Source organism: Cyberlindnera jadinii (genome assembly GCF_001661405.1).
Source record: "Cyberlindnera jadinii NRRL Y-1542 unplaced genomic scaffold CYBJAscaffold_25, whole genome shotgun sequence".
Lineage (NCBI taxonomy): Eukaryota > Fungi > Ascomycota > Saccharomycetes > Phaffomycetales > Wickerhamomycetaceae > Williopsis > Williopsis jadinii.
In genome coordinates, this window is record NW_017963676.1 from 40,645 (window position 1) to 66,151 (window position 25,507).

Sequence of the window (25,507 nt, forward strand, 5' to 3'; positions counted from 1 at the left end):
AGAGCCCTGACCAGCCAGCGCTACGACTTGACTTATAGAAACGAAAGTCGGTTCGGAAGCTCGTTACTTGCCGCTTTGGCGTGGCCCGCCCAAATGTATAAGCCTGGCGGGCCAAGTTGGTTGGCATGGTGACAGTCTCCTTCACGAAGGGCACCCGGACATTTCTGTGATGATCTCCCAATTTGCGCTCTTTGAGAGGACTTGATATCTTCTAGTGGTCCCAATTTAAAGGGTTCACGGCTCTTCTGAAAACAAGTTCATCTCCATCGCTACTGCTCTTTCTCTGGACAAGCATCACTTAGCAATATCTCGAATTTGCTTCTTTATCTGAAGCATACACACACACACGTGTGAGACAAAAACAAAAACACCACAACACGCCCACACACCCCTCACAAAAAGAGAGACACACTCGTGAGAGCTCTGCACACATGCAAAAAAAGGCACAAGAGACACCGCGCTCGAAAACAACACAGGGAAAGAGACTTGATAACGATTCGAAGCATACCACTGATACAAGAGAAACCATGTTTTTGACGTTTAATGGGCTGAAAAAGTCGGTTGAGAAGGACTCTCCAGATGCCCAAAACACAGGTGTGAATGGCTCAACAACTGATGAATCCATAGTGCAAAACCTCGATGCCAACGCTGATAAGGCGACACGTTCGAGGATATTCAGATTCACAACAAAGAAAAGTAGAATGGGATGTATCACTTGTAAGATACGGAAAAAGAGATGTTCACAAGAGCGTCCAATCTGTGCAGATTGTCGTCGTTTGGGGAAGAACTGTGTCTGGGCTACAGATGAAATGACCAACGAGAATGTCAAACAACTCCGTCGTAAGGTGGAGGAAGAGGAAAGACGGTCAAAACGGTTGAAAAGATGCGACAATGAGCGCAAGAATCAGACCAACAAAACGTCTACAAGCCCTGTTGTTGTGGATGATGTTCATAATGACCGTGTGATTCAGACTCATCAAACAGACATTCCAGTGGAGGGCGATGACGATGATGACAATGAACTAAGGACGCTAGATACAGAATCACATGGCTCCTTTCAAACACCTGTGAGCACAAATCTTGCTAACTTCCCGGCAATCTCAGCCAACCACGTCACTTCTCCTAGATTTGATTCATTGACATCGAAATCATTGTCACCTTTTGATAACTTCCAAGAGTTTCAACAGCTCTTTGAGATGAACATCCGTAACAACTATTCGAACTCGCCGAAGCTGCAACTACTCGAGGATGAGTATGACGATAGCAATAAGAAGAACGACAATGATACCCATAAAGATAATGATAATGATGAAAATGCGCTTGCGGATGAGGATGACGATGATGATAAAGTTAAGACAGCTCCAGGTGCAATGTCCAATGAACATCGTGTTGTTAATACGCGATCACCAAGTCCATTCAACCTGGAGGCATTTCTTTCCACACCAAACATGGCATTCGAAATAACGAATGTATTCTCTAATGTGCCGTCAGAGATAACATTAGACCCCATAGGTGCCACTCTGTACGATTACTACAGAAATAAGCTCTCAAACATTGTTTCAATCGTACCTGCTGAGTCGAATTACTACACAAATGTTTTTCTTCCAATGGCAATGGTTAACAAAGGTGTTCTTTACTCGATCATGGCGTGGGCAGGATACCACATGGGTGGTGATTTCGAAAGGGAAGGCACCAGATACATGGATAAGGCACTAGATTACATTAAAGAGACCCCGATTGGATCTGACTCCGATGCGTTACAACGACTGGCAAGCTTGCTGATTATGTGTGCAGCAGAGATCTGTAAAGGAGACGTTACCAAGTGGCCAGTTTTCTTACAATGGGCCTCTAAGATAATCAAAGATCGAGGTGGTTTGTACAAGTTCAGACAGGATAAAGAACAGCATTGGTTGATTTCAAGTTTTGCATATCATGACATTCTTGCAAGCTCTGCAAGCGAAAGAGGAACATACTTCCCTGTTGATGATTATGATAAGTTTATCGTCAACTGTGGGTTTGGTGTCGACCCTTTGCAAGGTATTGTGAAACCATTGTTTAACATTATTGGTGAGATCTCTACATTGGCTACTGAGGCAAAGCGTTTATTGAAAATAAGTTCAAACTCCCTAGGTGATGGTATCATGCATGATGACGATGAAGATGACGACAATTGCAACACTAACAAAGATGAGGAATCTCCAGATATTCCAGGTATCGATACTCCAGATTCAGTGAACTCGGTTCAAGGCGAGAAGATATTCACCAAGTACTCTTCGCTTCTCCAGATCATGGAGAAAGCCAGTGCTCTTGAGAATAAAATCAATATCGTGAAACCAGACCCATCAGATTTGAGCGAATTTAGCAACCATGACCTTGAGCTACAATTGACTCTGTTTGAACTATTCCAATTCACTGCTAAGCTTCACCTGAGACAATCTGTTCTTCGGCTAAACCCATCGTCGCTAGAGACGCAGTTCATTCTGTGTGAACTTTTGAAATGCCTAGATATTGTTCTGAGATCACCTGTTGAAGCTTCTCTCTGTTTCCCAATGTTCATTGCAGGCATGAACTGTACCACCAAGAAGGACCGTCGTATGATGCTTGAGAGATTTAACGACATCATACAAAGATATAGCTTCAAGAACCTAGAAAGGGCAAAGACGATCATGGAACAGGTTTGGATGATCGATCCTTCAGGCACCAAATGTGTTGACTGGTACGAAATTGTCAAGAGACTAGGCTGGGACTTGAGCTTTGCCTAACTAGTGAATTGGTGTATATGCCTAAGAAGATATAATTACCACTACAATAGACACTTTTTTCAAAATACTGTACATGATGAGGATAGACTTTTAACTATGATATATACACAAGTGTCTCTCCTTTTGTTAATAAATAAGTGAGGTGAGGTGCATTACAAGCTGATCAGAGTTGACCTGTTATTTGTTCAGCCTTCTTCCGTTGTCCCTCTTTGCACTGTTGCATGACATAGGCCATTCCTAATCTTGTGTTCTTGATATTCTCCTGGAATCTACTGTGTGACCATGCCTCTATTCTGTTCTTCACTCCAAACCCCTTGAATCCAGAGCTGAACTTCACCCTGTAAGATACCCTTGTCATGTTCTCAGGCTCCTCGTAACGGAAAGTGGTGTATTCCTCCACACGAATGATTCTGGTGTGGTCAAGGTTTCTCTGATATGCCGTCATCTCTTTGGTCTGTGGATCCAGCACAGTCTTCTCGACAATCCAGGAGTGGGATATCTTGCCCAGGAACGGTTTCACCCATCTTGGTAGTTTCCCTCTCTTGCGGATAAGTCTCGTGGTATGAAGCTTCCCATCGATGACCTGACGGTCCACTGTGTCTACTGACTCAACATGCGAGGCATATGGATTCGGATACTTGTTGAAGAACGCAAGCGTTGCTGTTTCAAAGTTGAAGTCGTAATCGTGTACTGTCTTGAACCAGAGAACCATGATTGAGAACTGCTTCTGTGGATTACTCTCTAATCCGTCTATTGATGATGATGACCACGACTATTTAAACCGGGGATGGCGAGAAGATGGTGAAAAAATTTAGCGTCACACAACTGTATTAATCAGGGTAGAGTGAGTAACAAAAGGAGTCAAATCTACCTCTCAACAATGAAAACCACGCTAATTCACACTTGATCTATGAGCACAGCGTCTGTTCACGTGAGAAAGAGGAACAGGCAAATGAAAATAAGAGCAAAAGACAACCTCAGGAGACCCTTTTAAACCAAATTGGACTTGCAATTAACAGAAATCTCGCTACTTTCTTGCTCGCCTGGTCCGAAAAGCTGACAATTCCCGAGTTTTTCGTTTGTAGTCCGCCCGCCCTGCTTCCGCCGGGGGTCCGTGTAGGCTCTCATCCTCGGCCGGCTTTTGAATCTACGGAATTAAAGCGCTTTTACACGAAGTAATCGGAAGTTGGTTGTCGTCACTCATGAGCTAATTGCTTTTAAATATGGAAGTGAAGCTAGTTCGAGGCGCTCTCAATCTCCTCCAATAGATCCTCCAGTTTACTCGACACCTCATCCAGAGGTATGTCGGCTGATTCGCTAATTAGCCGTTTGTATTTGTTCATTTTATCATCCTGAGCATGGACCCCACTGTACAGTCGTAAGATCTCATCCAATAGATGTCCTCTCGATATCTGCAGCCTTGTCAACTCAATGGAGACGCTTAGTGAATCTTCAGATCCCACAGGGTAGTCCCGCTTGGTTTCGTCCTTCATGGCATTTTCCAAGAAGCGTTTCTGCGATCTCTCTAGCATTCTGCGTAGTTTGACCTCTTTGCTCTTGACAAGAAGTTCATGACGCTTCACTTGATCCTGGACAAAGGAGATGTGCTTCGTGAGCTTTTCGTTGTTGAGTGCCTCACCGAGGAACTCCTTGGTCTTGTCCTCAATCATCACCGTCTCGTCGTGCATATTCGTCAACAGCTGTTTAACCTCTTGAACATCAGATTCTTTCCTTCCCAATTCATCATCATATATGTTTGATAGTTCGTTGAGTGAGTCCACGATGAATTGCGATACCTTGTGGGTGGCCTCAATAGCAGCTTCTGAAACGTGAGGCTCCGCGACAGATTCAACTGACCTGCTCCGTTTGCGTCCTCTCATCATGTGCATTTCGTATCTCTCCTGGACTTTCGGGTTCAAGTTCTCATTCTCCAAAAGGATGTCAGATGCAATTTGACCACTGTTATTGCGAATATTCGTCTTTGCCTTGAAATTTAGTAGCAATTTGATGCACTTCCTATTCGCATTCTTTGCACATATGTGTAAGACGGTATCACCTGTATTGTCCTGGCAATTGAGAAACGACTCTACCCTTTCTGATGACTGCCCTTCAGATACTTTTGCAATAACGATATCCATGTAATATAATGCAGAGGGTACTCGACTCTTCGATGTAGCTGCTGCTGCAATGTGATGAAGGACAGTTCTGTGATTAGCGTCAAACTCAAAACAAGTTTCGCTCACAAGTGCAACTATCCTTGGAAATGTCTTTTTAACATATGAGTTCGTGAACTGCACTGCTTTCATTAGTGGGGTCTCCCCAGCATTGTTAACAGCTCTGTAGTTTGCTCCGAGCGTGATTAACACCTCTGCAACCTGGGGACTTCCCATGGCACATGCCCAGTGGAACATGGTGTTCCCATCGTCATCAATCACCTCATCAACTTTCAAGCCATTTGGAGGGTGAGCTAAGAAGTCCGGCAGTATAGAATCATCAACCATCTCATCTGGTTGTAGAAAATACTCCAAAAGTCGAGATGTAAAGTCCGAATTTGAGTCTATCCATTTGGTATCACGGTGTTCATCACCATGGTTCATAACACGTTCCAAACTTTCCCTTGCCGTTTGGTTCAAAGCTTCGTTTGGAGACTTTAATGCGTTTGCTAAGTCTACCTCTGACATGAACTCACTTGGGGATGAAGGGGAAACAATGCTTAAACTGGAGGGATCTTCGATATCACTGTCAATACCATCATTAATGTCCATCTCTGGTGAACCCTCTCTGTCGGCCGGTTGCAGATCATTTGTAGCAAGATTTGAAGCACTCTGGACATGCCGTTTACCAACAAACACCCCCTCGTTCGGATTTGAAACTGGAGCCACCGCTTTCTTCGCTCTCTCTTTGGCTTTCGATGTCCTTGACGTTGTTGTAATCTTATTAGATGTTTTCATTACCGGAGTACTTGCAGTCTTTCTAGCAAGTACGGCTTTTCTCTTTGGCGGAGGGGCCTTCTCGATGACTGATGCGCTCTTCTCATGACGATGCTTTGGAGCAGGCGGTGGAGACATTCCAGGAAATAACGTTGTAACCTCAAATAATGGCTCTAGTATTTCATACACTTCAAACTGTTTGGCGATTTCCTTGGCTCTCTGCAATGGGACCCACGTACCTTGGTATTTACCATATCCACCTTGTACTTTCTCATGCTCGCCTACTTGGACATCCCTTTCCAGTATCCTCGTACGCTTGGCCTTGGGGAAGTTTGCAGTTTTCAAAATGTGTGTAGCATTCACCCAGCTGTCAGATTTCCGTCTCATGACTGACCCTGTGGGTATCAAATACTCATAAACGGGCACACCTGAATAGGTGGCTGAGAATATCTTATCCATTGTTGACTTCAGACACTCGATGAGCACACTTGTAAGGGATAAACAACACCAGTAACCTCAAGAAGAAAAAGGCCTCAGTCTGAATAAGCTGAAATGGGACCGCACAGTGTTTCAGTCAGACACCAGTAGACTCGAAAGACTCTCTAATCAAGTATACACAACCCTCAGTGCCACACACCCAATATTCTGTGTTGATTCTCTCGTCTATGCAAGATTGTGTGAAATCTCAAGCAAATATTGCCCTGATAGACACACTGTATGGCTTCCTCTTGGTTGAGACTCTCAGCAATTAAACCCTCCTCTGGATACTACCGCCTTAGATCAGCTTTGGTTGTGTGGATTGTTCGCTTACTCCGCCTGATAGATCGTGCACACCGACCTGTTTCACTGTCCCTTCGATGCCAGCGCTGTTGTTGTTGTTGTTGTTGTTGTTGTATGATTTTGCCGCTAAGAAATTTTTGAACGGTTGTTTCCACGGTGATGGCCAAAAATCTGTTGGTGCAACACTCACCATACCGAACAGCCAAAGCCAGACACAACGCTTACATTACAAGCTGGTAAACACATGAGAGGTGACACTTTGACCTTCTTGCGAGGGAGAAAGGGCTCGGTGGTATGGTTGTCCTCAGGACTCAAGAGCAGGGAAGCTCCAGGGCTATAAAGGCCACGAAGGAGCCACCTAAGGAGCAGTGCTGTCCTCTATCGACAGCAATACTGGATGATGATGAGTATTATATCTATCGCCATGGCCGGTTAGAATTCATGAGAAGGAAACTTGGTTCATGGGTCAATATCACCAAGTTCTTGCCACTCATAGACGATTCCCCAGCCTTGAACGCTGAACTTCGACGCTTCAAGCACTCTCGATTTCTCTACTCAAATTCAACACAAGGGAAACGTTTCAACGGCCTATGGGTTCCGTTAAACATTGCGAGACGGTTTGCAATTACACATGGGTTATGGTCGAAAGTGGGGCCTCTCCTGGCCTTCGAAAGGGTGGCTATAGTGTCATATTCAGGCATGCACTACTACGAATACTTTGTGCACATGAGCGTGGATGTGAGTATAAGAATTCTACGAGAAGTATCAACAAATAGAGTCAATATGGATCAGGTGTTCTCTGTGTATTACAGACTCAAAGGTAACAAGGCGGTAACGGCTCTTCGAAGATCACTGTACTTCTATCATAAAACTATGAGGATAAAGGGAGACTCAACTATATGTGGAGGGCACTGGATGGAAGTTGCATGTGTAATCAGATTCTCAAGGAAGCACGGTCTCTTTAAACATATCTGTCCCATTCTCGAATTCGACTCCTCGCCAGATCAGTTGAAGGCTATCCCCATGGATCTCTATGAAAGAACTTTACGCTTACACTGGAGAGCAACGAAAGATGATCGCAGCTTCTTTGGTTTTCCCTCATCATTTAGAGAAGGTTCGATACCTAGAGGACCGGCTCCCCGTATCTACGGTAAACCTAACAATCGCTTATCCTATGATGATTTCACAATAAAAACACCGATCACCATTCAACTAACCAAGAAAGGTCGAGGTGAAATAAACCGTGTCACAGTCCTCAGAAGGTTATCCGATGGATGGGTCAACTGTACTAGACTCATTCATGCTTGTGTTCTCATTCGCCTTTTGCAGTTGGATTTGGGGGAAGACGATCCTGATATGAAAGTTGAGAATGAATTACACATCCGAGATGTTCTGGAGAAATATCACTATCAAATGGTTCAGTGTCAGAAAGCACCTACGTTGAATGGTAAATGGTGCTCATGTGAAGATTCTTTGCACATTTTTAACATGTTTCATATCTCTCAGACTTCACAAGGAAAGAGCATTTTGGACCTTTTACGTTCAACTCGATTTAAACAGCCCATGAACAACGCTCAAGACGATGTGGAGCAGGGTGATGGTGATGATGACAACGACTCCTTGGAAGTTCTTGACGAAGACGACTTCCTCGAAATGACAAGCGTCATCAAGACGAAGGATGTTTACCGTGATCCTAAATTTTTTGATAATGAGGGTGAGTCCTCTTCTGAAGAGGACGTTGAGATCCATGGTATCTCGGGTGAAGAATCCTCTGAAGAGGATGATATCGTTTTTGGAAATACACTGTCAAATGTAAACCTTGGTCTCCCTGACTGTCGAGTGCATGCTGCGTCTGGCTCTCACCAAGATGATGATGCCCTTAATGTTTTACCTCTAACTAATACTTCTGGAGTCTTACCTTCCAAAAAAAGAAAGTACGAGGTCATAGTGCTTGATGAAGACGAGCACTCCGATCATGATGATGGTAAGAACCCGGAGTACAACAAACTATCTGGTCAACAAAATCCAGTACTCATTGACCTTGACGCTGATGGTCATAATAAAATCACAGCTGCTAGTGGAACCCCTATTAATGATGTTTTACAGCTTCACAGTGAAGAGATCATTGCTCGTTTGAAATTCATATGCATTGACATTGACCAAGCGATCAGTAAACCGCATGAAGTCTACTCCAAGAAAGTTCAGGTTGTAATCAACAACAATTTGAAGAAGCTGAGGTACTTCAATGCGGTAAATGAACAAATGAAGATCAAATCGAAGCTGAACAACACATTTCATAATCTTCGTGCTCTTAGTGTGAGCTTGAAGGAACTCCAAGATCTTGAAACACGTTGGCGCTATGAATCTGCTCAGTCGCCTGCTTCGATTACACGGTCAGATAAGGAGCCAAGAACACTGCTACCTCTTGATCAATATAAGGTCGCACCTCTGTCACTTGGAACAAATCCATCGACGAATAGATCCGAATCATGTGGATCTAATGCAACAAAAGCACCAGAACGTCACCATCATATCCAACAAAGAATGATATCACAAGGAAACCAACCAAGACCTGGTCAAACATATAATACGTACAATCATTCATGGCAACATCGTGAGTCAGAATACCCTGGAACCAATTCTTCATCTCCGGTGTATGAAACACCCCATAAAAGTACTCGTGCTGTCATCAACCCACTGTCGATTCGTACTCACATACATGATGCCAACATGAGCCTTGTTCTCTCTAATGTACGTGATCCTGAACAACCGACATCACAGAAGAGCACTGGTACTCTAAATACTACACACAGACTGCTCCCTTTATATCGCAAAACAACAGAGCCATCTTCAACCCAAAGCTGGGGCAGCTCTGGCGTTGAGGCTATGAAAGATCGTATACCGTCAGAGTATACGAGATTCGAGAAGCCTCCATTCGTGAATAATGGATTGCATAAAGGTGCTATTGACTGTGATAGCAGTCCAAAGCCAAGGATGATCAAGTCCTCGAAATCTGGTGCGGTGCAATATCAAAGCCTTAACAGTAAAATGTCACAGTCCTCAAGTTAAGGAACTATTGCTGTGGTCAAGAACCACGCTAAGGGCTGGTCAATTCCACCGTTTGTGATTGTTATATTAAAGGGTGTACTCTCTTCATAACACTGATACGCCTGCTACGATGGTGGTTTTAAAGAGGAATGAAGGACATTCAAACATATATAGATGAAACGACACATAAGTATCATCACTCAGTTATATGGGTCATGAACGACTTCATTGAACGAAATTGTAACGGTATCCAAGGAATACCAGAATCATTCTTACAAGAAGTGCCAATCCAGTGGGATTGGTCTTCGAATATCAGAGAATCGTGATGGGTTCACAGCACTATGTTCAATACCAGATGTAAAGATGACCTCCTCTTCTCCAGCTTTGGTCTGAACATCATAGCAAAAACCTGGTGGTGCACACCATGGCAGCAGAGACTAAACTCGGTTTTGAAGGTCTCATAACAACACTATTGTACATGCCATTTGGCGAAGATCAATCGAACTGAAGTATCATCAAGGTCGAAACAAGGAGTACCATAAACACCATCTACCACAATGCACGAACAAGCTGAATCGATCACCATCGGCTTCAGTACTGGCCAAAGGCACTCTACAACAGCTTGACGGATGGTCATTCGTGCCAATGGTGACTCAATACCTTTCTTGATAAGAACGTTGCAGCCAAAGTGCTGTAACAGAATCTACGAGAGTCCTCGCCAATAACGGAAGACGTCTCTAATGTCAGCACAGATTTGTTGAGCTCCATCTCCCAAATGCCGGTCTGATCAGCTGGCCACACATTGGCGGAGATATGAACACCGAGTCGTCGTCACTGCAGCAACGGAGAATGGGCGTGTCGCCGAAGCAACGCGACAGAGCTTAGGCAATGCTGCAGAGATTAGCGACTGATACGAAATACAAGTTAAGAGAACTTCGAGCACTAAACGGAGGAGTACGTTGCGTCCATAAGGATTACTGTCTATTCTTCTTATGATAGTGTTGAGAAAGAAAAAGTGGTTGGCGAAATGAATTTGGAAAAGGTCGTGTACGTCATATTAGACTTGAGAGAAACACTCCCAAGTGTAGGTATATTTTGTAAAACTGGTCCACTTTACATGATAATGGACTCCTTCTCGACATTGCTGGAGACGCTCTTGTGAGGCAAGACCTTGGCACCATTCACGTAAATCTCATCCTTGATCTCAACGTCATCACCCAAGACGGTGACACCTTCCAATCTAGCCCACTTACCAACTGTAGAGTTCCAGCCAACAATTGTCTTCTTAACCCAAGCGTGGTCCTTGATTGTGGAGTTGGCGAGGACAACAGAGTCTTGGATTCTGACACCGTTACCAATGACAACGTTTGGACCAAGGGTGACGTTTGGACCAACAAGAGCACCTTCACCAATCTTGGCAGTTGGGTCGATGAGAACGTTGCCCTTGATTTGTTCGCCCTCCTCGGCAAGAGACTTGTCGCCCTTCTTCTTCAAGGAGTTCAAGTACAAGGCAGTACCAGCGAGGAAGTCCTTTGGCTGACCAACATCCATCCAGAATCCTTCCAAATCAAAGGAATAAAGGGATCTCTGCTCAACGAGGATTGGGAAGGTTTCCTTCTCAATGGAAGTTGGCTTCATCTCAATCAAGTCAATAACCTCTGGGTTCAAGATGTACAAACCAGCGTTAATTCTGTTACCAACAAACTCGACTGGCTTCTCGACGAATCTGTCAATCAAGTTTGGGGTGGCAATGTCGTGGACGATGACACCGTACTTGGATGGCTCATCAACCTTTGTGGCGACAATGGTACCCTTACCACCGTGAGCCTTGTGGAACTTAACGAGCTCCTCGAATGGGTATTCGCAGATGACATCAGAGTTCAAAACGAAGAATGGCGAGTCGTCCTTCTTCAAAACTTCTTCAGCCAATTTCAATGGACCAGCAGTACCCAATGGCTCGGTCTCGACAGAGAACGTGATGTTCACACCGTACTCCTTTTCGTACTTCTTCAAGGTGTTGACCATAACCTCTGGTCTGTAGTTGACGGCAAGGACGATGTCGGTAACACCAGCCTTAGCAAGAGCCTCAATTTGATGGAGGATCATTGGCTTGTTGGCAAACTCAACCAATGGCTTTGGAACAGTGAGGGTCAATGGTCTCAAACGAGTACCGTAACCACCGACAAGAATCAAACCTTTCATTATGTATGTATGTGAATGTGTGCTGTGCTAAGGTGTGATACCTAAATGCAATTAAATGGCTTCAACCTCAAAGAACGTGTCAAGAACTCTCAAATTAAGGAGCAAAAATCGAGGATTTGTTATGATTTTTATACTCTCGAGCATCCACGTTCGACGTGTTTTTTTTTTGTTCGTCCTGCTTTCGCACAATTTTTCGTCGCGACGCATCACATCGAAAATGTCCCAGAGGGAAATGTCCGTGTGTTTTGGTTGTCCTTTCTTTTTTTGTCCGAGACAAGGCAGTTGGGCTTGGAGAGTCGTAGCTTCACCGGTGAAATTCTCACATCCTCCCACCCTCTCTTGCTTCCACTCTTTTGGCGTTCTGGGCCCTGGAGGTGTGGGAATACACGGTCCACCCTGTGGCCCAAATGCTGTATAAAGTGACCCCGTTATTATCCAGCACTGAGGCGGTCTCTGTAGTGATGTTCACGAAGGTCTGATAAATTATTGAGTATCGTGTAAATGTCTTGTCTGTAACTGTTCAACCCACGACCTGCAGCGCTTCCTCCCACATGAACAACCACGGTGGCCTTTTTCATCTCAAGCGTTTGGATCGCGCTGGCATGGCTTGCACTGGGATGGCTTGCGATGGCCAATTCTACAACTACGTGTGGTGTGTCGTAAATGGTAGCCACGTACATTTGTGGCAGTTGGTGGGTGCTGCTACACTATGTCTGGGCATACGCTTTGGTAAGCCGTCGAAGCTTCGGGCGGTGAGAACTCCATGGACCGTTCGCATTTGATCTGGCAATTTACAGCTCGATCTATGGGCCTGTTGAGGTGCGTAGAGAGAGTGGTACTATAATCCAATTGGTCATCAGTCAACCATAGCCAAAGATAACAGACAACACTGCAGATCGACTCACCAATGAAGTCCACCGGGAACACTGTTTGGCGTTCGAGTGGTGTTGTGTCCAATTTGTCTAGATTCTCTCTGTTTTTGCTAGACTGATAGCCGCTCTTGTCCATTTTGAGACGTTGGTGAAACTTCGTTGCGCAGTGCGTCATATGTCGAGAGACCGCGTGAGGCTGGCAGCCTAAAGTTCAACAATACATACCAACGTAGTGTACACCTGGTGCGAATGTTCACTATCCACGTAGCGTTGATAGCAGGCTAAGACGTTCACATAACGTTGATAACAGGCCAAGACGTTCACTTCGCGTGTGCTGTGTTATGGGAGCCAAATCCCGATCCAGGCCCATGAGGCGATGATGATGCCAGCCCCAAGATGTTGTGTCCGGAGCTGTTCTGCGTTGGCGAAGTTGGTAGGCGCGCGCTAAAACCCAAATCAAGGTACCATCGTTGTTTAGCCTGCTTACATGTTATTAACATAGATTTGAATTAAGGTCCAAGATGAACAAATATGCAGAGATGAACGTGTCCTAGTTGCTGGAAATGGATATGGAGCGTGAACGTGTAATTGGGTTTCTATCTCACTTGTTTCGCATGAAATCAGCCTATTCTGTTTGGATAAAGCTTTAAGTACACCGCGAGTTGGGCTCTTGTCTCGACTCTCTCGCATCGTGGCCTGCTGTAGAGCGTAACCAAACTGCGATAATGACACAATTCAATGTATCTGTGTTAAAACTCTTCAATTCTTGTGATATGGGTTTTATTGTGGTGGGACTATCAGAGAGGGAACGCCCGTTTGTTAGCCGGGAACTATCCCAGTGTCCTGGTTCGCTCTATCGGTATCATGGACATTTCAAAAGTGTACTTGCCCTATAGCCATTGTGTCATAGTTGAAGTAGTAAGCTAGGTGATTTGCACCTCCGTGACAACGTCTTCCTGTGGTTCTAAGCCCCAATGAACCATGGAAGGTAGTTAGAATTATACAATCCGTGGTATACAAGATCCATCTGTATTTTTACAAGAGCCATAGAGTATACAACCGTTTATTTGAATAGTGATCACCTAAAACAGCGTATCACTGTAGCATTTCAATTCATAGTATCGATACGCTTTACTATTTGGGAATCACAATAGCCTGATGCCCAAGCAATCTGTTTACAGTACGTTATACGCGTCATCAACATGAACATTAACATCGCGTCGCCCTGTCAACCACATGCATTTACGCTGCTGCCGCGAATCGAAAATTATAAGTGTGATACTATTAATGTACCTGTGTAGCGTGTAGCTTCAATTGATTATGTTGTATGATTGTATATTGAAGTGATCTCTGTTAAAGAGAGAGAAATGAACCACTTACAATCAATTCAATGTGAATTTTGCACCAAAGATCATATCTCTTAACGCCATTATTCTCATCTTAAGAAATGTACTTGCAAAATTTTTGGATAATATTACCTTGAGATCTTACTTAAGAAAAATCACTTTAGGAATATTTTGATGCTTAATATTTTTGAAATGTAAATAAGACGTAATCATTCTAACCATTTATTACTATAATATTCAATTCATAAATATTGTTCAATTGTACAGCTGTGATGTTTTCAGTATTTCTGAAAAATCAATTCTAATGACGAGGGTTGGTATTAGAGTTAAGCATCCCCTTTCCAACATTGCAAACAGTTCAATATGCGTCAACGCTTACCCATTCAAATTCTTATAAAGTATGAACAGATTCTAACACTACACATGTTTATCTCACATAGTAGCAATAATGCACAAATTGTAACTACAAGTGACCTTAATGGTGTAAAACTGGAATTCGAATAGCTGGCATTTATTAACGTCAACATCAATCATGAGGTTTAGTCCAACATCGGGGAATAAATCAAAGCTTGAGCATTTGCACTGCACACAGGAGGTTTCATACATGCATTTGATAGCTTGATAGAGAGAGTTATAGGACCACTTTGCCAGTACTGACTCTCTGAGATCAAGCAGCTCGTACACTGCTTTATCTTGTACCTTTTGGACATGTGAACAGAGATTGACATCCGTCAAAATCAATATCATCAGATACGTACCGTAGTACGTCAACTTTCAGGTTCATATTAAGACTTCATTAATCACCAAACAATACCAAACTGACCAATCACCTTTGATTTCTCTTAAGGTTGGATAGAACAGTTCTCATAGTCACATATGCGAGATGAAGCTTTCCCAAATAATGGTCACTTAATCGTTTATCACTATCCAATCTGGACAGATAAGCACCACATACCTCACAAACCTGTAGTTTCTGTTGTTGACTTTGTCCAGCGTTCTCAGTAACATCTCTCAGCCTTCTTATATAAAATTCTCTCTTGACATTCATTTCTTGTAGTTTGATACCTTGTTCTATAGATTTCGTGACCTCACCAAGGTCAACAAGTTTACTGAACTCACGTTCCATGATGTTTATTCTTGAATCAATCTCTTCCAATTCTCTAGCAGCTTCACTTATTTTTGCCCGCTCTTCAGGTGCTGGTTCCAATCTTTTAAGCGCAATGTCAATTTTCCGATTGCAATCAACAATGAACCTATTAAGAACACCAATTGCTTCCGATTGGAACTCAGGGAATTCCTTGCCCTCAGCAAGTTGTTTCTTATACTCGATCTTATGTTTTTCCAGATGTATCTTATTACAACGCCCCATTTCTTGTTTGGTTCCATTGAAAAGGTCGTATGGACATACATTCATCAGGAACAGTTTGCACACCTTAGGATCATGGATACCATAGTCACGCTGTTGACGAGATGGACGAATGAGAGCATCACGTCCAATAAGCTGTTCCAATAGTTGTCTCTGTTCGTATCTGGCCATTGGTTATTCTTTAACTTATCTAAACAGGAGTATAGAATGAAGTAAAAAAATTCCGATCGAAAAATTCCAAAAATTCCGATTTCTATGAATTTTCTCTGCGATGGACAATTTCGCCCATTTTCCACACCTTCAAGAACAGAAAAGAGGAACAGGAAACAGGAATAGATACTCAATTGAGGAATTAGGAACCATGAGTGAGAACCTGAAGTTTGTCTGGAAAGTATTCAGCTATGCCTTACGTGGAGGTTGTGCTCTCCATGTTGTTCAGTCACACTTCTACGAATTCACAGAGACCAGAGGTGAGTCAATGCTCCCCACGCTCGCTGCAAACGGTGACTTTGTTCACTCTTTAAAGAAGTACAGATTGGGAAGAGGCATCCAGAATGGTGACTGTATTGTTGCGTTGAAACCTACAGATCCTGACCAAAGGGTTTGTAAGAGAATAACTGGGATGCCAGGCGATGTAATTCTTATTGATCCAAGCATGGATGATAAACATGATCCTTCTGCAAGCTTCAACAAGTACATCAAGGTACCTAAGGGACACGTATGGGTTACCGGTGATAACTTAGCACATTCACTAGACTCTAGAACATACAACTCCTTACCATTGGCATTGATAAAGGGTAAAATTGTTGCAGCTAATGACTTCAATGAACCATTTTGGGGCGGTTCCAAGGGTAACTTTTGGGGGTTCAGATTCATCGAAAACAACTATGTGGATGAGGATTGAATATCAAACATCAAGCCCTTGAAGATGGACCCACAGTGCTGTGCGAGTCCATTGCTTCGTCCATACCACTCATGCGTCTGACGAACAGCGTAATTGGCCAAGGAGTAGCTCTGAACAACGGGAGAAAGTGCCCGTATAAGGGAAGCTGAAGCTCACCACGTCGACCACATTTCAAAGCTCTCACAATCTTTTGTGCCACGTATGAAGGCTCAAGCTCTGGCGCAAAGATCGATGATGGTGTATTTACACCGTTGAACAAAGTAGTTCTCATCTGACCTGGGGCGACTAGCAACGTCTTTATCCCAGTAGAGGAACCCATAGTCCGGGATAGCTCATATGTCAAGGACTCGTGGAGCGCAATTACTCCTGATTTGGCTGCTCCATATGCACCTGAATGACGAGTATTTATTAGTAACTCAGGAGCGCTCTCGGGAACGAAGAGACAAAGAAAAAGGTGGTTTACTCACTGAGCCTTGCTGGTGTCATGTACCCCAATACCGAAGACACGGTAACGATGTACCCTCTTTGCAACAGCACCATATCAGGGAGGAATGTTTTGTTGATATAGAAGTTGGATGTCAAATTGACGGCAATGATCTTTTCAATTTCTCCAAAGGATAACTCCAAGAGCGTCTTACCAGATGTAATGCCAGCATTGTTTATCACAACCGTTACAATGCCAACTTCTCTCTTAACAATGGCGGCCAACGCTTGGATGCTGTTGACATCGCTAACGTCGCACGAGTAATAGTGGACCTCTGGAAACCTCTCCTCATCTGGCGGTATGTGAAGGTCAAATACGACAACTTTTGGGTGCTTACACCTCTTGAGGTCTCTCACGATCTCACGTCCAAGTCCAGAACAGCCGCCAGTGACTAGTACAACATCACTGTGCCTTTCCAAGACGGTGCCGATGACCGAATCAGCCATAAAGTTTATAGCCCAGTTTGTCCTGACGATGGCGTTTCTGATTTGGATTTGTAGATATCTCTTGAAGTACATGATGGCTGACGGCGTGAATGAACTGTGGGAGGAGTTGGTGTCTTCCACTTTGTGTAGCAATTGTTTTTGGATTTGCAAGATCTATCAGCTTGTAGCGTTTGTTGATTAAGGTTGATGCGTACGTTTGTGTTGTTGTTTTCAACTCTGTTCCTGTGGTTACCGATCTGCATCACCAAAATCAAAACTAAGCAAAGAAAAACAAAACAAAACTGCAATTGAGAGGGGGTCCTTCTACGATGAGGGGGGTTTCCTACTGAATGACAACGGTATAGGCAGCGGAGGGAGAGTACAACAACGGAAAGATGACTAGAGATTTACCAGATATTGTGAGGATAAAGAGAAAAAGACATCAGGATTCTCTCCAAGCACTGAGTAAGTGGGCCGCTAACTGTTCTCATGTCTCTTAACTAACAACCATCAATAGTTTTGGAAGCTCCGAGGAACAAGAGGATCAAAGATGAGGCATATGGTAAGCAGATCGTTGTTTGATATTTGATCTCAAGATGCTAACGTTGGAAAGTCTTCAAACTGCAAAGAACAGAAAAAGAGATAGGATCACTTTCAACAGATGGTACGGAGGCATTGCCCCTACTTCAACAGTCAAGTCACAAGGATGTATGTTTCTTTCACGCTTTATGTCTTGGAAGAGCTAATACTAACTCTCAATTGATACAGGATAAGAATAATACTTACGTGATTCCCAAAGAACAGCATACTGAGGAGCTTCCCGAGGAGTTGAATGAAATGCTCAGTTCAATCTTGGTATCAGACCCAGCAGAGGCGGAAACGAAACCATTGAAGAAGAGAAAACAGAGAAATACAGCGGGGTCCTTCTTATCTAAAGAGACCGTTGATTTGGAGTACGTCTATGATGTTTATTACAGGGATAAGGCCGTTGCAGAGTCTTGGGAAACGGATAAAGTGGGATATATGTAAGTTTTTCTTGTAAAGCAAATCTGGGACATCATCACTAACGGTTATTACTTTTGATAGCAAATTTGAAGAAGATTATGAAGATATCATCAACGATGACGATTCCGAGAAGCATGTATCTGATGACGAAGATTCAAATGCCGAAGACTTTTACAAAAATGACTATCCAGAGGATGAAGACGACCATACCACTGATATCGATAGTTCCGATGCTGAACTTGAACAATTGACAGAGTCTTTACATAAAGAGGCCTCTGTAAAATCGCCAAAGTTACAAGAGGGGTTTGATGAACTCTACGATGAATTTTATGACGATATCAACGGAGACTCCAACGCTGACTTCCTCGCATCTTTGAACCAGGATGATGAAGGAGAAGAAGATGATGCCATGGACTACGAATCGGACGAAAGTGAACAATATAAACGTCAAAACTTCTTCCCAGACGAAGAGGATGATGAGTTGGCAAAGCACAGAGATAAGATCTTTGGTAAACTGCAAAAAATGATTAATGAACACAACTAAGATCTTGATCGATCTTACATTTGTCTCAGGGCTACACACATATATATCACGTGATTGTAGAATAGGGCTCCGGCGCCCGGAGTTTTTTTTTAGTTGATGTTCGGATGTATGAAAATTATCACCATCTCCTCTGCTCGGTGTGGGAGGTGAAAAATTCAACCAAGCATCACCAACGGGAGCCCATTTTTCTTTGAAGTGCTAATAGAAGAGGAACTCCAGACACACAATGAAGTACATCAGAACCGACCAATCTTTGGCTATCCCAGAGGGTGTTAAAGTCCAAATCAAGTCCAGACTCGTCACCGTTACTGGTCCAAGAGGTACCCTCTCTAAGAACTTGAGACACATTGATGTTACTTTCACCAAGGTCTCTAACAAGGAGATCAAGATCACTGTCCACAACGGTGACAGAAAGCACGTTGCTGCCTTGAGAACCGTCAAGTCTTTGATCGCCAACTTGATCACCGGTGTTACCAAGGGTTACAAGTACAAGATGAGATACGTCTATGCGCATTTCCCAATCAACGTCAACACTATTGAGAAGGATGGTGACAAGTACATTGAGATCAGAAACTTCTTGGGTGACAAGCAAGTTAGATTGGTCAAGGTCAGAGAAGGTGTCGATGTTGAGTTCTCCACCAACCAAAAGGATGAGATTGTTCTTTCCGGTAACTCTGTCGAGGATGTTTCCCAAACCTGTGCTGATGTTCAACAAATCTGTCGTGTTAGAAACAAAGATATCAGAAAGTTCTTGGATGGTATCTACGTTTCTGAGAAGGGTACCATTGTTGAAGATGACTAAACGTTGTTTTCTTGAAGCATGATCACTTTAAAAACAAAATAATGTATAATGATACAGGAACCTGAAAAACGGCACCCGTAGTTCATGGATTAATTGCGATCCATTAAATCTAGCTATTATGTAAAGAACTCCTCTGGAGTTTGGAATTGTAAACCACAGTTTTCAGCAAATTGCTTATCACTATCGCTAAAGTCCCCTTTTCTCCCTGCAGCATCACCTACAAAGACACTAACACTTCTATCGACCGAATCCAGCTCTTTTAAGAGTTGATTGAACATTCCTGTGCGTGGTTTCCTCATCTCTTCAAACATGTGTGCATTTGGACCTTGATATTTGGCACTCTTCTTTGGGCTTGCAAATATCCACAAGTTACCCATATCCAAACCTTTCTTCTCCAGTTCTTGTAATATCAGCTTGATCTTCGAAGTGAAATTGACATAAGACTTTGCTGTTTTCTGCCCAACAACTGCTCCTTGATTGGTGAATATCACAATTGGTGTTTGCAACTCCAACAACTTTGGTACGACTTTATCGTTAAACCATTTCCAATCCGTTGGACCTCTCGAGAACTTTGAGCCAGATTTGGTATCTATAAGGGTTCCATCCAAGTCAAATGCAGTGATTTGAGCTGCTTTATCCACAGCCGGTTTCTTTGAAGGATGTATTTTTATGAGGTATTCATCCACCAATGTTATTCTATGGGTCTGTGATAGTGAAGTTGTTAGATCCTTGCTCAATTGAGGCACAACTTTACTATTAACCTTCAAGGGAGCCACAGACTTTGACTTCGTAATCATAGAGAGTACATCCTGTTTCATAGCTCTGAGTCACTGTATTATAATTGTTGTTGTTGATGATGATGAGAAAGGCTTCGAGGTAAGCAAAAAATCTCATCCACTAAAAATTGCTTGATGTTTACATCATCTCCGAAAGAGACACAGACTAATAGCAAATTACCAACAACGAGATGTCACAGCAGGGATCCTTTGGCAGAAGAACATGGGACAGAAATGAGTATGAGCGTATGGCTCATGAAAGGCACAAACAGGAACATCAAAGCCATCAACGGCAAACTGGAAAGTCCAGGGCTAAGATCATTGATAGAGCCAAGTTGAACTTTGAATCTAATCTAAACAAGAGACAAGTCATCACGGGCCAGGTTGGTGGTATGAGAGGTGAAGGTGTTGGTTTCAGATGTGAACTATGCGATCTAAGGTTCAAGGACAACCTGAAGTTCGCCGATCATTTGAACAGTCCTCAACATATGATGAACAGTGGTGAGAAGATGGTTGAGCCTGCAACGCTGGAACAAGTTAAGGCTGTCTATGAAGAGCTTGTAAGGAGGAAGACTTCCAATGACGACACTCAGGATAAACCAGGCGTCACTGACACAAATGACTCCCACGATGAAGATGCCCTTAGGACAAAGAGAGCGCAGAATCACCCAATTGCAAAGGACGATGACATGTCCAAGGCCTTGGGTTTCAATACATTTGGAAGTACGAAAAGGTGAATCAAACAGGATGTATTATTTACAAGGTTTATGTATATAAAAGAAGATGCGCTATATATAACAGGAGCCAACATGCTCATTCAAACACAGTCTTTAATTCAGAGATCGAAGAGATATCTTTAACTTTATCAACCGTCTTGTAATACTTGACCAAATCGTCAATTCCCTGCGCATTTAAAGATATGAGCTTCTTCACAGTAACCACTTTATCTTCAAACTGTGTGGATTCCTTGATGTCAGTTGGGAAGTTCAGCACCAGGTACTTACCATCGGGATGGCTCTCCAAGTACTTCAGGATGAGATCGATCACAACACCTCTTGGTATGTCCCTGAGCTCAGGGTCGTTCAACAGCGCATAGAATTTGGACGACTCATCGTCCTTCTCGGCCTGTACCAGCTCCTTTGGGTCTATCACAGTCACGTTGTCCAGTTTCACGTCGTCAGCGCTCAATGGCTTATCGCTCTTCAACAGATACACTTGTTTATGCGCATCCGTGAAACGGGCAACTTTACGCTTCAGTCTCTGCTGCTGTCTGTAGTACTCAGCCTCCGACATCGAGCGTGGTCTTGGCTTCTCCTTCAACACCGCATCCACAACCTGTGTGAGGATGATCGATGCAAAGATGCCCACGGTAATGAATCCCTTCAGGTTGATCTTGTTGTCACTGCTGGACTTTGACGCGTAGCATCTCGCTGGAACTCGAGGGAAACTCGTAAAATGTGGTTTGATCCCACTTCTCAGCGCAAGCACTCGAGCACTAAGCCTTTTCACACCAAACATTGCTACAAAATAGGCGCTGTTTCGTCCAATTGTGAACAGGGAGTAAGTCATCCCATCACAGCTGATGAAATTTTCCCGCTAGGGAAAAGTTGCACCAGCCTACAAAAACCGAAAGCCCGCGCAGAGCTTCGTGGGCCACAAAGCCAGAAGAGAGGGAGAAAAAAAAAAAACATAACCGCCAGAGAGAAAAAATCACAAAACGTTCAACAGCACCAGCAAAGCAGCTTCGAGGCCAAATCGCTCGCTACTCAGGGATTCCAACAGAACAAACAGCACAGCGGGAAGATGTCACTTGTTAAGCTTGCCAACGTTGCTGCTCACTTGCAAAACGTCACGAGGGTCCATCTGAGTAGAACCTCGATCCCATACACAAGGCTACATCTCCAAGTTGCCTCACATCTGTACAAGCAAGGATTCATCACTTCCATACAGAGAGGGTCGCTCACGGGGCCAGACGCTACGCCAGTGGAGGTGACACCTGACAACATCTCGACCAGAAGACTGTGGCTTGGGCTGAAGTACAGGGACTCCAAGTCTGTGATTTCCAAGTTCCAGCTAGTGTCGAAGCCAAGTTGTAGAATCAAGGTGTCTCCGGAGCAGATGAAGGAGCTGGCCAATGGTAAGTCTGTTAGACAGATTAGACCTATCCAGCCTTCTGAGCTTGTGCTGGTGAAGACGGGCAACGAGATCCTCGAGCTTGGTGAAGCTGCTGCTCAGCACAAGGGCGGTGAGGTTTTATGCCGTATCATTTAAGGGAGAGAAGCCAGCTACAGTTTATAGCGGAATTTATTCACTTGTATATATATAGACAAGGCATCTTGTTGTTAGCATTGATCCGGTGTAGTGCAACTGACCTCAAAGCGTGACGATTGGGCCGCTGCCGACAGATCTCCAGGAGGTCATATCAACGTTCCAACCTTTCCATTTGTTTAGCCTTGCCTTTAACTCTGTTAAGCTTAGCGTGCTTTCGTTCTTATCGAGGTTGAATTGGCTAAATGTTGTGGACGTGATTGGAGGTTGCTGGTACGTAGGCGATGGCGACAAGGTGAAGTTGTCATCTTGGTAATCGTATCCGGAATGAGACGGAGCGGTAGTGCTTGCATCAGCTTTCGCTCTCGACAGTTTGAGAGTGAGATCCTGAACCTGTGCTTGTAATGTTTCAATCTCATCGAGGTGGTCAATCTTGAGTAGCTTGAGAGATTTGTTGTCTAGTTTTAACTGTGCGTTGGCCTCGCTGAGTTCGGCATTAGTCTTCTTCAGCTCCTCGTTCTGCTTCTTCAATTGAGCAATTTCATCGTCAATTTTGGCCTGTTGAATGGTTTCCATGAAACCAGGACCAGAATCACCGAAAAGTGATGAGACAGGATCATTAGATTCTTGAGAGGGTTCGTCAGCAGGGTTAGGTTCATCCTTAGATACTTCTTTAAGTTCATCCTTGGACACATCTTTAGCTTCTTCTGTATCTTCTTCTGCATCTTCTTTGACATGCTCTGTTTCTGGGAGGTCTTCCTTGACCTCTTCTACTTTCTCTGGGGCCTCACCATTGGCAGCTTCATCCTCAACAGCATCAGTAGGCTTGTCCTCAACAGCGTCAGTAGGCTTGTCCTCAACAGCGTCAGTAGCCTTATCATCGCCAGCGTCAGTAGGCTTGTCCTCAACAGCATCAGTAGCCTTATCATCTACAACCTCTACCTCAGCACATTCGTCATCAATCCCAGCGGTATTTGGCTCAACAGAAGATTCCTGACTCTCATGAACGTTCAACGCGTCAACCTTCTCAACCAAGTCAGACTCCTCCTCATCAACATCCTCGCTCTTCTTCTTGTTTTTCTTCTTATTCTTCTTCTTCTTCAGCTCCTGATACTTCTTGAGCCCAGCTTCAAGCTTCTGTTGTTTCAATTCCTCCTCTGTTGGTTCACTCATATCGTAGGGGAATCGCCTGATCCCACCATTCGTACCCGTGTCCAAACAGCTGATGGGCATGAACTTTCTGCCCCGGGCACCGGCTCACCAGCAAATTGGTAGATGTCTGGATGTTTTGCATCAATGTTGGAGGGTGAAATTTTAGCACTGTTACCGATGCCTCTTTCCACATCGCTTTTGAAGTTGGAGGAAACCGGTACTTAAGCAACTATGTCAAGAGGTAACCAAAGAGAAAAGGCTAGAGAAAAGAACCAGAAGAAGCTTCAAGCTCAGAAGAACAAGCAGGAAGGTGATCCAAGAAAGAGACTTGAGGCCCAGGCTGAGATTATGAGAAAGAAACAGGCTGAAGGTGCGTTGTCCCCCTCTGTACAAGTTTACATGTGCGTGATTTACGTTTTCTTTGTTTACTAACCATGATTTCTATATAGCTGATGCTAAGAAGGCTGCTGCCGGTAAAGCTTGAGATGGTGGCTTTGTTGCCTTGTTGCCGTCGTTGTTGTGACAGAGGCTGTCCTTTGCTAGTTATTCCTCGTAGGATCGTTTATAAATGGGGTGCTTTCTCTATGTAGGCAATGATTCCATCGTAGACGTCTTTTAAAAACAAAATTTCTATACAACAGTTGACTATGCCAGTACTATGTCAAACTATGTAACGTATACCGGCTGCTCACTGCTCTCCAGCATGTGCCTTGGCCTCAGCAGTCACTTCAACGTCATATTTGAAATCGTAGTATGATTTTTCAAAAGTGTGTACACGAACATAACCATCTTCTCCTCCACTGGCATAACTTGAGCCACTAGGGTGCACTGCGATGTAGTTGAGAGGACCGAAGTGGCCCTTCACTCTACCAATCTCATCTTCAAAGATCTTGTGGTAAAATCTGGCCTCGAACTTACCTTGGTTGGCTGCAGTGGTGGTAACGTCTCTAGCTTCCTGACCACCACCAAGAACGACAAACTCCTTAACTGGAGTGATGGCAGCAGAGTTCATTGGAGCATCGGCTTCGAATCTCTTCAACTGCTTCAAGTTATCAACGTCATAAATGGATGCACTCTTGTCCTTTGAAGAGATGATGAAATAGGTCTTGTCCTCAGAGAATTGGATATCCGTGATCAAGCCTTCGTGTGCCTTTACAGAGCCGATGAGCGCACCAGTAGTTGCATCATATTTAGAAATCGTACCGTCTTGATGACCTGCAACGATGTACTTGCCCAAGTAACTGAACCCAGCAACGGAAACTTTTTCAAATCCTTCTTTCGTGTCAATCTTTAAGAGAGGAGTCGTATCTTGTTGAGTTGGGGAGTCACGGTTGATCTTGTATGTGATAATAGAACCAGGGAAACCCATAACTTTATCAGTAACAGCAAGGATTCTGTTGTCGTATGGATCGAACTCAACTCTTCTCACAGAGGTATCTTGGTCAAATGTAAAGAGACATCTACCAGTGGAAACCTCCCAAAGTTTCATACTGAAATCAGCAGACCCGGTTAAGCAGAATTCAGACTTGGAATCAACATCGATAGACCAAATTGTACCTTGGTGTCCGTTATAGGTTCCAACTCTTTCACCGTTATAAGAGTACCACACACTTGCAATTTTATCCTTGGCCACCGTGAAGATCAAGTCTCCCTCCTTGTTATATTTCACTTGAGTCAGGGAACGCTCATGTCCCTTAAGCATAATAGGTCTCATCTTTGGCAATGGGATTAGTGTTGATCAATAAATGAACGGTAAAAGGATGCTTCTTCATAGTCTCTTCGATTCTTCTCAGATTTTTTTTCACTGTGTTCGCAGTGAAGGAAAAAAAATAATTTCATGA

General features: G+C 43.7%; 17 protein-coding genes across 17 annotated transcripts; 8 read left to right on the top strand and 9 right to left on the bottom strand.

The window, feature by feature from the left end:
* Positions 1-527: 527 nt before the first annotated feature.
* Positions 528-2,762, top strand: UGA3 (Uga3p; the record flags this gene model as incomplete). Its single annotated transcript, XM_020213075.1, has 1 exon — positions 528-2,762. The coding sequence occupies one exon, from the start codon at positions 528-530 to the stop codon at positions 2,760-2,762; it is 2,235 nt and encodes a 744-aa protein (XP_020067868.1).
* A 196-nt stretch (positions 2,763-2,958) lies between these two features.
* Positions 2,959-3,782, bottom strand: UPS1 (Ups1p; the record flags this gene model as incomplete). Its single annotated transcript, XM_020213215.1, has 1 exon — positions 2,959-3,782. A coding segment is annotated over exon 1 (516 nt), but the record flags the coding sequence as incomplete, so codon positions are not given.
* Positions 3,783-3,941: 159 nt separating this feature from the next.
* MBP1 (transcription factor MBP1) lies at positions 3,942-6,467 on the bottom strand. The gene has a single exon (XM_020215975.1). It carries the CDS (start codon positions 6,149-6,151, stop codon positions 3,998-4,000), a length of 2,154 nt encoding a protein of 717 aa, XP_020067870.1. The 5' UTR covers positions 6,152-6,467; the 3' UTR covers positions 3,942-3,997.
* Positions 6,468-6,766: 299 nt separating this feature from the next.
* On the top strand, positions 6,767-9,541 carry CYBJADRAFT_175685 (uncharacterized protein; the record flags this gene model as incomplete). The annotated part of the gene is made up of 1 exon (XM_020216727.1): positions 6,767-9,541. One exon carries the CDS (start codon positions 6,767-6,769, stop codon positions 9,539-9,541), a length of 2,775 nt encoding a protein of 924 aa, XP_020067871.1.
* A 1,092-nt stretch (positions 9,542-10,633) lies between these two features.
* On the bottom strand, positions 10,634-11,722 carry PSA1 (mannose-1-phosphate guanylyltransferase; the record flags this gene model as incomplete). The annotated part of the gene is made up of 1 exon (XM_020213887.1): positions 10,634-11,722. The coding sequence occupies one exon, from the start codon at positions 11,720-11,722 to the stop codon at positions 10,634-10,636; it is 1,089 nt and encodes a 362-aa protein (XP_020067872.1).
* Positions 11,723-14,435: 2,713 nt separating this feature from the next.
* Positions 14,436-15,487, bottom strand: LUC7 (Luc7p). The gene has a single exon (XM_020215976.1). The coding sequence runs from the start codon at positions 15,475-15,477 to the stop codon at positions 14,767-14,769; it is 711 nt and encodes a 236-aa protein (XP_020067873.1). The 5' UTR covers positions 15,478-15,487; the 3' UTR covers positions 14,436-14,766.
* Positions 15,488-15,667: 180 nt separating this feature from the next.
* Positions 15,668-16,210, top strand: IMP1 (endopeptidase catalytic subunit IMP1; the record flags this gene model as incomplete). Its single annotated transcript, XM_020213074.1, has 1 exon — positions 15,668-16,210. One exon carries the CDS (start codon positions 15,668-15,670, stop codon positions 16,208-16,210), a length of 543 nt encoding a protein of 180 aa, XP_020067874.1.
* Positions 16,211-16,220: 10 nt separating this feature from the next.
* CYBJADRAFT_132719 (SDR family oxidoreductase) lies at positions 16,221-17,140 on the bottom strand (the record flags this gene model as incomplete). Its single annotated transcript, XM_020213070.1, has 2 exons — positions 16,221-16,600; positions 16,678-17,140. The coding sequence occupies 2 exons, from the start codon at positions 17,138-17,140 to the stop codon at positions 16,221-16,223; spliced, it is 843 nt and encodes a 280-aa protein (XP_020067875.1).
* A 374-nt stretch (positions 17,141-17,514) lies between these two features.
* IWR1 (Iwr1p) lies at positions 17,515-18,668 on the top strand (the record flags this gene model as incomplete). Its single annotated transcript, XM_020216728.1, has 5 exons — positions 17,515-17,584; positions 17,637-17,681; positions 17,733-17,827; positions 17,888-18,144; positions 18,206-18,668. The coding sequence occupies 5 exons, from the start codon at positions 17,515-17,517 to the stop codon at positions 18,666-18,668; spliced, it is 930 nt and encodes a 309-aa protein (XP_020067876.1).
* Positions 18,669-18,894: 226 nt separating this feature from the next.
* On the top strand, positions 18,895-19,470 carry CYBJADRAFT_144565 (60S ribosomal protein uL6; the record flags this gene model as incomplete). Its single annotated transcript, XM_020213216.2, has 1 exon — positions 18,895-19,470. The coding sequence occupies one exon, from the start codon at positions 18,895-18,897 to the stop codon at positions 19,468-19,470; it is 576 nt and encodes a 191-aa protein (XP_020067877.1).
* Positions 19,471-19,579: 109 nt separating this feature from the next.
* Positions 19,580-20,307, bottom strand: TPP1 (polynucleotide 3'-phosphatase). Its single transcript, XM_020215977.1, has one exon. The coding sequence runs from the start codon at positions 20,286-20,288 to the stop codon at positions 19,587-19,589; it is 702 nt and encodes a 233-aa protein (XP_020067878.1). The 5' UTR covers positions 20,289-20,307; the 3' UTR covers positions 19,580-19,586.
* Positions 20,308-20,437: 130 nt separating this feature from the next.
* On the top strand, positions 20,438-20,983 carry SNU23 (U4/U6-U5 snRNP complex subunit SNU23; the record flags this gene model as incomplete). Its single annotated transcript, XM_020217445.1, has 1 exon — positions 20,438-20,983. The coding sequence occupies one exon, from the start codon at positions 20,438-20,440 to the stop codon at positions 20,981-20,983; it is 546 nt and encodes a 181-aa protein (XP_020067879.1).
* A 4-nt stretch (positions 20,984-20,987) lies between these two features.
* Positions 20,988-21,807, bottom strand: AIM36 (Aim36p). The gene has a single exon (XM_020217249.1). The coding sequence runs from the start codon at positions 21,762-21,764 to the stop codon at positions 21,060-21,062; it is 705 nt and encodes a 234-aa protein (XP_020067880.1). The 5' UTR covers positions 21,765-21,807; the 3' UTR covers positions 20,988-21,059.
* A 242-nt stretch (positions 21,808-22,049) lies between these two features.
* Positions 22,050-22,517, top strand: MRPS8 (mitochondrial 37S ribosomal protein uS8m MRPS8; the record flags this gene model as incomplete). The annotated part of the gene is made up of 1 exon (XM_020213069.1): positions 22,050-22,517. The coding sequence occupies one exon, from the start codon at positions 22,050-22,052 to the stop codon at positions 22,515-22,517; it is 468 nt and encodes a 155-aa protein (XP_020067881.1).
* A 51-nt stretch (positions 22,518-22,568) lies between these two features.
* On the bottom strand, positions 22,569-23,859 carry BUG1 (Bug1p). The gene is made up of 2 exons (XM_020217785.1): positions 23,436-23,859; positions 22,569-23,339 (listed from the first exon to the last, which is right to left on the bottom strand). The coding sequence occupies exons 1-2, from the start codon at positions 23,745-23,747 to the stop codon at positions 22,620-22,622; spliced, it is 1,032 nt and encodes a 343-aa protein (XP_020067882.1). The 5' UTR covers positions 23,748-23,859; the 3' UTR covers positions 22,569-22,619.
* Positions 23,860-23,897: 38 nt separating this feature from the next.
* Positions 23,898-24,150, top strand: CYBJADRAFT_175697 (uncharacterized protein; the record flags this gene model as incomplete). Its single annotated transcript, XM_020216729.1, has 2 exons — positions 23,898-24,036; positions 24,116-24,150. The coding sequence occupies 2 exons, from the start codon at positions 23,898-23,900 to the stop codon at positions 24,148-24,150; spliced, it is 174 nt and encodes a 57-aa protein (XP_020067883.1).
* TIF34 (translation initiation factor eIF3 subunit i) lies at positions 23,977-25,429 on the bottom strand. The gene is made up of 2 exons (XM_020215978.1): positions 24,116-25,429; positions 23,977-24,036 (listed from the first exon to the last, which is right to left on the bottom strand). Exon 1 carries the CDS (start codon positions 25,378-25,380, stop codon positions 24,355-24,357), a length of 1,026 nt encoding a protein of 341 aa, XP_020067884.1. The 5' UTR covers positions 25,381-25,429; the 3' UTR covers positions 23,977-24,036; positions 24,116-24,354.
* Positions 25,430-25,507: the final 78 nt, after the last annotated feature.

Excerpts from the sequence above, each read along its gene's own strand:
- LUC7 (XM_020215976.1), bottom strand. The coding sequence starts at position 15,477 with ATGGCCAGATACGAACAGAGACAACTATTGGAACAGCTTATTGGACGT.
- TPP1 (XM_020215977.1), bottom strand. The coding sequence starts at position 20,288 with ATGAAACAGGATGTACTCTCTATGATTACGAAGTCAAAGTCTGTGGCT.
- TIF34 (XM_020215978.1), bottom strand. The coding sequence starts at position 25,380 with ATGAGACCTATTATGCTTAAGGGACATGAGCGTTCCCTGACTCAAGTG.
- AIM36 (XM_020217249.1), bottom strand. The coding sequence starts at position 21,764 with ATGTTTGGTGTGAAAAGGCTTAGTGCTCGAGTGCTTGCGCTGAGAAGT.
- BUG1 (XM_020217785.1), bottom strand. The coding sequence starts at position 23,747 with ATGCCCATCAGCTGTTTGGACACGGGTACGAATGGTGGGATCAGGCGA. Across the intron at positions 23,340-23,435 it reads TAGAGGTTGTAGATGATAAG|CCTACTGATGCTGTTGAGGA; the intron begins GCTACTGATGCT and ends GTTGAGGACAAG.
- MBP1 (XM_020215975.1), bottom strand. The coding sequence starts at position 6,151 with ATGGATAAGATATTCTCAGCCACCTATTCAGGTGTGCCCGTTTATGAG.